Source organism: Enhydra lutris, unplaced genomic scaffold (assembly GCF_002288905.1).
Source record: "Enhydra lutris kenyoni isolate GAN:26980312 unplaced genomic scaffold, ASM228890v2 scaffoldscaffold40, whole genome shotgun sequence".
Taxonomy (NCBI): domain Eukaryota; kingdom Metazoa; phylum Chordata; class Mammalia; order Carnivora; family Mustelidae; genus Enhydra; species Enhydra lutris.
The window spans coordinates 2,576,157-2,586,806 of NW_019154124.1; the positions used below are offsets into that span (position 1 = coordinate 2,576,157).

Here is a 10,650-nt window from a genome sequence, read left to right on the forward strand (position 1 = left end):
GAATATATAAATAACTCAAAAATAAGGCAACCCACATTAAAAAAAAAAAGAATGAAAGGTGGGAACAGAAACTTCTCAAAAAATAATAAATAAGCATATGGACATTGGGGAGGGTATGTGTTATGGTGAGTGCTGTGAAGTGTGTAAACCTGGTGATTCACAGACCTGTACCCCTGGGGCTAATAATACATTATATGTTAATAAAAAACAAAAAAAACTTGGGGAAAAAAAATAAGCACACAAGAAGATACTCCACATCATTAGAGAAATGCAAATAAAAGCAACAGTGTGATACCAGGTCACCATTAGAATGGCTAAAATTAAAAATTGATGATAGTAAGTGTTGACAAGGATGAGGGACAATTGGAACTCACAATGCTGGTGGGAAAATAAAATGGTACAGCCACTTTGGAAAACCAGTGTGGCGGTGTCTTTATAAAATGAAACACACATGTACCATGACTCCACTGCCTCGCTGTTAAATACTTCCTCAAGAGGTGAATGGAAAACAAGTCGCAGTATATCTGGACAGGGGAATACCACTCAGTCATAAAAACAGGAAGAGACTGTTGACACACACAGTGATGTGGATGGATCTCAAAAGCACTATGCTAAGGAAAAGTATCCAGAAACAAACACCACACAGTGTATGATTCCACCTCATGAAGTTCTAGGAAAAGTTAAACGATGTGGCAGGGGCAGATTTGTTGTCTAGGATGGGGGATGGCAGGAGGGAAGGACCAATTGCAAAGGCACATGAAAGGACCCTTCCTACGACATCTCCCTGGAAATGTTCTCTATCCTGATTGTGGTGGTGGTTATATGATTTGTCAAAACTCATTACACTGTACACTTCGAATGAGTGAGTTTTATTGTACGTGAATGATTCCTTAAGAGAGCTGATTTAAAACCAAGTGGTTGGGAGACTGCCTGGTGTGGAGGTTTCGAGTAGCTAGTGTGTACAGAACACCTTGACAAGAGCCCTCTTGGGGACTTTCCAGCTTCTCTGTCTCTACATACATGTTAGCTCTGACCCACTGGACCCTGTAAAGCGTGCACAGACAGCTTCAAGACACAAAGACCACTTGGGGACATCAGGGTGATACCTACCACTAAGGCTCCCGCCTTCAGTCCAGGATCATATGGCACTCTAAAGCTTTTGGGGAGATTCGCATTCTGCAGGTTTTCAAGCTTTTGCTTAAGTTGTGAAATAACTGTAATTGTCAAAAGCACACAAAAGTTACGTAAGTTCAGGGAGTCACCGATTCTATCTAGAACATTTCCTGAGGCCACATCTCTTCATAACATTCTATCCATTTGGTCTGGTGTGGAGCCGGAACCCAGGGCGTTGGGTTTCTGTCTTTGAGGAACTAGCCATAAGAGGTGGCAGGTTAAATCAGGCTTATTATTTTTTTTAAAGATTTTATTTATTTGCCAGACAGAGATCACAAGTAGGCAGAGAGGCAGGCAGAGAGAGAGGAGGGGAAGCAGGCTCCCCGCCGAGCAGGGAGCCTGATGTGGGGCTCGATCCCAGGACGCCAGGATCATGACCTGAGCTGAAGGGAGAGGCTTAACCCACTGAGCCACCCAGGCGCCCCTAAATCAGGCTTATTGTGAGCAATGTGACCGTGACGTGTGATACAGCAGAGGATAGAAGCGTGGGAGTGCATCTGTGGGATCCCAAGCCAGTCAGGTAAGGGAGGATACCTTGAGGGTAATGCTAAGGAATGAATACTGTAGTTTTTGTTCCAATGTGAAACTCTCAACTGCCATGTGGTTTGGGGAACAGACATTTGAAGACTGTTTGAAATGTCATTCGGTTAGGGTTCTGTAAATTCTTTTCCAAAAGAGGAAGTTAGGTTATGTGGAGACAACGTGATAGCGTCAAAATTCAAGAGTTCTTCAGAATTCTAAAGTCTAAGGCAAAATATGTAGGTTAAAAAACGACTTCCTGGATACCATACTGGAGGCCAGAACAAGTGTTTCCCTTTCTTATTTGCAATGCAAAAAGATGATTATTACCATTATTATGTTTTAGGGGAGAGTACTATTGGTGTATTGGAAAAGAATCAAAGGGAAAAAGTGGAAATTTGGAATATTAAGTTTAAAATACTGGCTGAGTATATTAGAGTGTGTCCACCTGGGGCCATAGTGCTGGGTCTAGGTATACACAAATGAGTAAGAAATATCCCCTTGTTTCAAGGCTCATGAAATTTACTAGAACAGAAAGACATGTTAATGACTCTAATTTAATACAGTATCAACCCAAACCTATGGGAATACAGAGAAAGAGTGATTAATTTTCCTAGGGGCAGGGGCAGGATTTCTTAGGGATAAGAAGATCATTTTGGAAATGACTTCAGAGAGGAGATGTATAAGTCCACTGACATAAATAAATAAATAAATGTATGTGTGTATATACATTTTAAATTAAATTAATTTCTTAATTTCTTTAAATGACTGAAAATTTGAAAATTATGCACATATTGAAAGGGAGGAAATAGGTAAGTATTTGCAAGTAACTAATTTTTGGATGGGTGCAAACAATTGTTCTTAATACATCTTACATTGGCATAATGCTTTTTAAATTTTTCATGGAGTTTAATGTCTATTTTCATAAATTCATCATTAGCACGTATATGTGTATAGTTCAAAAAAATATGAACTTGTAAAAAGAGAGCTTTAAATTCGCTTACTCCACGGAGATAGGGGATTAAAAAAACCTGTCCTTGGCTCCCTTTTGGAAGGTGCGACTTGCCTTCCTGAAGGAGAAGAATCACAAGGATGATGGCACTTGGAGATGAAGGCCTTTGGAAAGGGAACCACGAAAACACAGCCACTGTACCTTGGGAACTGACATCATACTTCTCAGCAGAGAGCGACTTAATATCAATGGTGACCTTCTGCAGCGTCTCGATCACGTGAACTTGTTGGGTGAAGTCGTGGAGCATGGCAGTGCCGCAGCCTCTTAGGTAGGCTTCCAGGATCACGGCGAACCTCTGCTGATAGTGCCGGGACTGGGCTATCTCGCTTCTCAAGAACCAAAACAAGAAATGACCGATTCTTTTGTTCTGAGGGTGGGAACAAGAAGGATGAAATTATCGTGACTCAGGCTCCCGCTGCCAATTCTCGCTAACTTTGGAAATGCCCCACTATGATCAAAGTGGAAGGACTTACTCTTAAGCCTCGCTTCAGCAGAAATCGGGCCAGGGCGCTGTCATGATAGGGTTCAAATTTCACAGCCTGAAGGAAGAACACATGGGCACTTGTCCAATTGCATTCTGTGTTGGTTAATCAGGAAAAAGGGGATGCAGGGAAAATGGTCTGCCTTCCTGGGTCTTTCCGGGCTAGGGTGAGGAGACTCTTACCAGTCATTGCAGTCAGCCCTTTCTTTTCAAGGACACTTTGGGCCAGAGTGAACCACTTGCTTAGGGCCTGGGATTAGAAGCCAGAACTCTCGACTCATCGTTATGTGCTTTTGATAACCTCAAAGGTGAAGCTGTGAGGCTTTAGCTCCCGGTATGGGCTTCCCTGATTTACTGGAAGGACAGAGGGGACACATGGGGATGGCTACAGCAAATTGGCAAAAGTGATACGTAAAAGAGGTTGTTGGAAAGGAAAGGGACAGTGGAGATAACAGTACGTATGAGGAGAAAAAGATTAGATGTGGAAATCCTAAAAATCCTGTCGGTTCCCTTTTGCTCAAGATTTGTGTTTGGCATCTCCCGAGCTGCCTCATGGGCTTTACTGCAAGTTAGTAGCAGGCCTGGACCGTCGACACAGAGTGATCACTACCCCTCTGCCATGGAGCAGTGTAGACAGAGCTTTTTGTCTGAAAAGTCTCTGGTTTTAGATGCTCCTTCCGGTTTAGTCATTTTCCTATCCCTTGGCTATCACAGAGATATGGACTCAGGTGGCAGACTGCTCTATGACCGAAGGAAAAGCACCAGTAAAGTGGAAAAAATAATTAAGAATGGTGGGTGTATACCTATTTGCAATATCATTCTCTGTACTTATAGTAGCCCATCTTTTTAACAGCTGCAAGAGTAGCAAATAAGATGGGTGCAAAAAAGAGGGTGGATATCACATGTATGAATAAAGAGAGGCTTAAAATGAAATTAGCAATACTCTTAGTATTTCCCTTACAAATAGAAATGGTCTATCTTTTTTCTCCCAAGGAACCAAAGAAATTCCCATTCCGCTTTAATGTTTGCAGGCCTGTGGGTTTCTTGGTACAATATCCAGTTCTTACTCTGGTTTTCCAGTTTGGAAATGATCAATCCTGACATTATAATCTCTCTCTTATCTCCATGCTGTCAAAGGCGCCTCTCATGTGTGGGCCAGTAAGGTGTCTGTAGCTGCCATGAGGGTCTGAATTCTGAGAATGTGGTTATTTAGCCATGGTACCGACTTCAGAATCAGTTGTATGTTTCTGGCTCGAACGTGAGTCTTTTTGACCTTATTCGTGTTTCACTTCTTTAAACACGATGCTGATCTCAACCAGGAGACCATTTTCATCAGGAATGAGTCATTCCGCCATATCGGAAAATGTCTCAAATAGTTTTACAAATGATGACTCTTTTTCACATTTACAACCACAAATTCAATGGTAGTGTTACTTACTGACCTCTTTCATTTAAAACAGTTCCAAGAAGAATGCCATTCATTTTTCAATTCTGCACAATTTGCTTGAGAAAATGACAATGAAAGATAATTCATTGGTGAATTAAATTTCATTAATTTTCACCTGTGGTATGTCAGGATCTGAACTAGTTGGCTGAGAAAAAGATTAGGTACATTTAATAGATGAAAGCAAAGGTCGAATATCATATTTCAAGGATCTGCCTTCATGAGAAGGTGAAGATTCAGAGTTAAAGTTGAGAATATCAAAATGCTCCTCAGAAAACTCAGAGGCCTTCCTCTAATAGGTTGTTAATGATTTGACAGTTTAGTGTCTAACATTTGGCCTGGCTAATCTTAAAGATCTTGGGTCAAAACATCACTTATTCAGAACTGTCCCTGGTTTCCTCCAGCTATATTAAGTATCTCCAGGACCCCTGCCGATTTTCTCATAATATTCTGCAGGCTTTCCCCAAAGCATGTGCACAATTTGTTATTAAATATCTGTTTGTATGTCGCTGTCAATCTTCTCCACAGCACCACAAGTTATGGGGAGGCAGAGACAGACCCGGTTGCGATCACCGCTCTATATCTACCATCCAAAATGTGGCAAAGACTCAGTACATGTTACTGAATTAATGTAGGGACATCTCTGCACTGTAAACAAACAATTCCCTTCCAATTCCTTTATTTCCTCTTCCTTGTTAAGCAGCACAATACCATCTGGGAACTGCTGTGGTGCTTGGAACCATGCCTCCTTTTTTTCAACTTCCTAGGTAAACTGTAATCAAATCGCTTAGCTTCTCTGGACTACAGGGAAAGGTGTGAGAACTGGAGTGGAAATGCTGGACCAGACCTGTCTAAAGAGAGGGGCTTTCAAGGTGCCACCCAGATAGGAGATGTTACTCTACGGATGGTGATGGGCGCGATCAGAGAGGCTGACCTTTTCTCCCTAGGACACACTATCCTGCCATGGGATTGTTGCAGGGTATTGGATGCTGTGCAAAGAGCAGGGCCTGGAGTTGGATTTCTGGTCTGATTCTTTCCCAACTATGTGACCTGGAGCACATTCCTTAGACTCTCCGTCCTCTGTGCCCTCACACATACAATGCAAATGTTAATCTGACCTCTATCATAGTTGTCGGGAGAGTTCAATGCGAGAATACAGGAAAAGCATGCAAATCACTTGGAGCCTCCCTGTCTGGGCAAAAGGGAGCATTCAATAAGTCAGATCTGTCATTCATACAGTAAATGAGAACAAAGGACTCCTGTAGGGCCAGTTTTCCTAAAAAGCAAAATTGCTCAGGTCTTCAAAATGCTTATTGGCGGCCCCTCCAAGAGAGTACACAAGTAAATGGGACAGTTTGCTGCTTTTTGACGTGGCTTCATCAGATCTACTGTGACTGACTGTGACACCATGGACAAAAGGCATTTGATGACCACTGGATGGGGAGACTGTGTACATGCAAATACACCCTCTAAGGACAGTGCTCTGGGGAGCACAGCAGCAGCCCTACCTGGACCAGCTGTAGCAGGTAATGCAAGACGTCATCGTCCTCCAAGCTCTCCAGTTTCTGAACTGCGATGGCTCTTACGTTTTCATCCGAAAAGTTGCAGTCCAGGAGCTGCATTGTTAACCCAACATCCAAAGCACTTTGGTCCCAGACCTCCCGTCTGGCTAACAGTTGGTATGTTTTGGCTACAATCTCTTGTTGTCCCCATTTTACGGAGCTAAACAGCTTAGGATAGGCCTTTGGATGCTTAAGACTTTCGTATCTGAAATGCCAGAGCAGTTCTTTGTCCTCTGCGGTGAGAGGGTTCAGTGGATCCGTGGCAATGATTGCCTCCAGTTGCTTGCGAAGCTGGTTGGGCATTTCCGCCCGAACCCGGTCCCCTTCAGGGTCAGGCGTGGGCCGATGCTTAGGCAAGGCGATGGGGTGGCAGTAATTGTCCAGAAGAATGGAGATGGACATGGAGTTCTCCTTGTCTGGGTTGGTCGCCGACGTGAGCTTGTCGGCATTGAAGCTCCCGTGGTCTTCTCCCTTCCCAGAGATCTGCCACATGTGGAGCACATACTCCCCATGGCGCAGCAGGAACCGGTGGTCTATCAGCAGCAGGTTCACGTAATAGAGAAGCTGCGCTTTGCCTTTGGACTCGGAGCTGGGGCTCTCTGCGGCCACCTTGCCGGACAGGGCTGGAGTTTTGCTGCAGTAGATCTGGAGGTTCAGTAGAGCCCCTCTGGGCAAGTCTTTGATTTTGATGCTGAACTCGAGCCACACATTCCAGAGCACCTCCTCGGTGAAGGGTTTGGGGCTGGTTCTCCTTTGGCAAAGCACCTGCTGCCCGTGCTGGATGTTGGCCTCCACAAAAACCGTGAGATCAGCGTTCCGGGGCAGGACGGGGATATCAATGCCTCTGATTTTGACCCTGAACTTCCGGTCGCAGTCCCACAGGGACACGGTGAACACACTCTCGTGGTCCTTCCCATGGATGGTCAGCTGCTCGTGGTAGCCAGTGACTCCCGTGCAGTCGTCCACCAGGGGCCACTCTTCTTTCCTCACCTCGTCCAGGGCTGGGTCCGGAGGCGAGTCCAGGACCAGGTGAATCTCTTCTCCGTTCTTGAGGCAATGCCTCACCCACTGGAAGTTTCTGATGGGCGTTTCACCCACCAGGTACTCATCCCGGCCGCACACGCGCAGCACAAAGTCCTGTTCGTTTTGGCTCTCAGGGATGTCCATCAGAGACTTCTTCTTGGCCATCTTGGCGAAGAAGCTCTGGAGGATGGTGCCTGGGGTGTCGTCGGCCGAGACCTTGATGGTCTGGCTGGTGGTGCTGCGGTGAATGACGATGAAGATACAGTTGTTGGTGATCTTCTTCAGCAGGTACTCCGGAAGGGGCTTGGAGGTCACCCACGGGTGCATGGCGTAGAGCTTGGGGTCGCGGCCCGCCACCTCGACCATGCGCGGGGTGACCAGGCGGCGGCGCGTGAACTCGAGCTCGTTGTCGTGCACGTTGCTGACGTCGGTGACGTCGTAGCCGATGAGGGCGGTGAGCTGCCGCTGGAAGGCCAGCGTCTCCTCGGAGGGCGCGCGCCGCTGCACCACGTGGATCTGGCCGGGGCTCCGGTGCAGCACCTGCCAGTAGCGCAGGCAGTCCAGGGTCTGCACCACCTGGTGCTTGTCGTAGATCTCGTACCACTGACCCTTCTTCTGGTAGAGCAGGAGGAAGTGGTCCGGGCCGAGCCGGTGGTAGAAGTCCGCCGCCACGCTCGTCTCCAGCGCGCGCAGCCACACCTGGGCCTTCATCTGCTCCACGTTGCCGTGGCCGGCCACGTGCAGCAGCGCCGTCTCGGGGGTCTTGCTGTTGCGCTGGCTGGTGGGCAGCACGAACTCGATGGGGATGAGCTCCATGGAGGACAGGCTGGCCGCGGAGCTGCGCGGCTTCATCCTCCGGCGCCGGCGGCGGTTGTCCTCTCTCAGAACCACGGGCTGTTCATAGTTCTCCAGCTCCATCCCCTACGCGACCTGGGAGCGGGGACACAGGAGGCTTTGTCACGGGGAAGGCACTTTTTTCCCACGAGGTGGCAGAAGAAGGGAGAAGAATGGTAATGACACGCGCACGAAGGGACGGGCTGGGGTGGTGTTTGGAATCGGGGCGTGGGAATCCTGACCCCGCCCCTGGTATCTGGGGTCCTTGAGCTAGTTCAGGAATCTCTGGGCCTGTTTACCACCTGTCAGTTGGGATTAGGAATCCCTTAGAGGGGGAAAGGGATGATTAAATTAGGTGATATCCTTGTTCAGCATGGGCAATAGGCATATGGGGGTTCATTTATCTTGTACTTTCATTACATCTGAAAATTTAAAAAGAGATGTAAAGCACTCATCTCGCACGGTCTCTCACGTGTTATAACGGCTCCAGGGTAATAGCTGTTCTTAAGCATACTGAAATGGATAGAGGACTAAAATCACACAGTTAAAGGGCCAAGTTCTAATTTACAAGTTGCAGTGTGAGATGTTGAACCCCCCCCCCCCCACTTTGAAAATGGGCCTTTGACTTGTTTCGTCTTTGTTCAGTCTTACAATTCTCCTTGGGACCCAGACACCTCACCCAGCCACGCTGCACATTCTCGATTTTCAAACTGTCTGAATCAGGTATCTTACTTCCTAGCCAACTTCCTGTCTGTCTTTTTCTTTTTTTCTTTTTTTTCTTTCTAGTTAGAAAAGTTGGTAATTGCATTGATAATATTCAAAACCATCAGATTGGGTGATATTGAAGAGTAAGAACGTTTGCAAGTATTTAAGTTTTTGAATTGCAAAATGGGTACACGTTCCCACTGTCATTGCTACATTAAGGCAGGATCTTAGGGGAGTCACCAAGGCAGTACTCTTGTAGTAGGAACGTTCAGATGTTTTTGACTTTGCACCAATTCATTCCATCTGCTCTGCCTCCGACAGTGGAGAAACCACAGGCTGGAAGAAAGGATTTCTGGATTCTAGTGACCTGCTAGGTGGATCCCAGTCAATTATTTAACTTTTTTTTTTTTTCCCTCATTTTTTCTTCTCTGTGATGAGAATTCACAAATTCATTTTCATCATTTCACTCTTTCCTCAAATCTTTAAAAAGTACCTCCCCTTCACAAAACATTTGAGTACAAATGTGACAGAATGCAATAGGAAACACTTCCAATAAATAGTAAAAATATTAAAATTGAAATACAAACAAGGTGTTTTGATTTTAACATTTAGTATCACCGCATTGTAAGATATATTCTAAATAAGAATCAAACATCAAAACAAAAGTTAATGTTTCAGAAAATACCATTTACTCTCTTAAATGACTAATGTTAGTAAGACTCATAAGTACTTATTTCCTTAAGAAAGAGCAGACCATTTGATATATACCGAAAGGAGTTTGATTAAAAGATAAGCAAGACAAGTTTCATTAGATCCAAGCTTCTATTCAATCTTGACCTGAACTTACTTTTAAAGTCAATATTCCCTCTCTTCAAATATGATGAGGTTATATTTAGTAAAGACATGAAATCAACTGTCACAGAGGATTCTCTCTCCCAGCTTTTAATTCATTTTTTGGTCTGTGCCTATGTCCTAGATTAACGGTGGAAGAAGAGAACCATAAGGTACATTTATACTGACACGAGTTAAAATAAAATTGGTCCACATTGAGGCAACAGACACATGCACAGCAATCGCTTCTGCCGCGGTGATACCGAACCATCTCACGAGATACCGGACGCAGAAGAAAACAGGCTGGCTAAGTACTCACTGCTCTCCTTCATGGCCGAGGCTACAGGCTTTCTCCTCTAGGGAAGGCGTCAGAAACACCCTTACGCGTAATAAGCAGTGAGCATGCACTTGTAAGACCATGAAGCCCAGCAGGCACAAGCCCCCAGCGCCCTCCCCACTTCCTCCCAAACAAAAACAAAACAAAGCAAAACAAAACAGGACAGATGCACCTGCAGACACTTTGGCCAGAACCTTGTGAATATCCACACGTCTAGGCTGGACTAGACAGTGAACCGGAGCCATTCAGCGGTGGTATCATCTCGAGAACCGACAACCCTTCCAGATAAAAATATTCGAGCTGAGGCGGAAGTGTCACTATTCCGAGTCAGACCCGACAAAGGGCAAAAAATAGAAGGAAGTAATACCTGATAAAGCCGCCAAGCGAGGCGGAGATGCTGAAGGATCATTTGTTTAGTTTTTGCAAACAAAACGAATGCGAATCGAGAATCGACCCCGTGTGCCTCTAAGCTCTTCCGCTTTTCTGGGTCTCCCTTCATATCCAGATGCAGAGGAAGTGTTGCAGTTACCAGGAAGGAAGTTTTAACCAAGTTGATTATACGTGTGATTGCTCATTTTAAAAGTGTCAGAAATGCATTTCCTGTTATAGCACAGAGGGAAGCATGAGAGTGAACGATGTTTACCGTATGTATATTCTCCCCTTTGAACGAATTCTTTAGAAGGGGAGAGACTGAGACAAATTAAATACACATTCATAAGACATAAACAC

The 10,650-nt window shown here is 45.4% G+C and overlaps 1 protein-coding gene across 2 annotated transcripts in view; it reads right to left on the reverse strand.

The window, feature by feature from the left end:
• The window catches only part of LOC111155215 (phosphatidylinositol-4,5-bisphosphate 3-kinase catalytic subunit gamma), a 32,417-nt gene extending 22,338 nt beyond the window's left edge, over window positions 1-10,079 (reverse strand). For both annotated transcript variants that reach the window (XR_002641123.1, XM_022515325.1), the window contains exons 1-5: window positions 9,601-10,079; window positions 6,138-8,144; window positions 3,178-3,243; window positions 2,846-3,071; window positions 1,111-1,214 (exon numbers count right to left, since the gene is read on the reverse strand). Coding sequence is in view for 1 of the 2 variants with exons in the window: in XM_022515325.1 (XP_022371033.1) it covers window positions 1,111-1,214; window positions 2,846-3,071; window positions 3,178-3,243; window positions 6,138-8,132 (2,391 nt within the window). In the remaining variant the exon portion in view is untranslated. The remainder of the gene's footprint in view (window positions 1-1,110; window positions 1,215-2,845; window positions 3,072-3,177; window positions 3,244-6,137; window positions 8,145-9,600) is intronic.
• Between the last annotated feature and the right edge of the window lie 571 nt (window positions 10,080-10,650).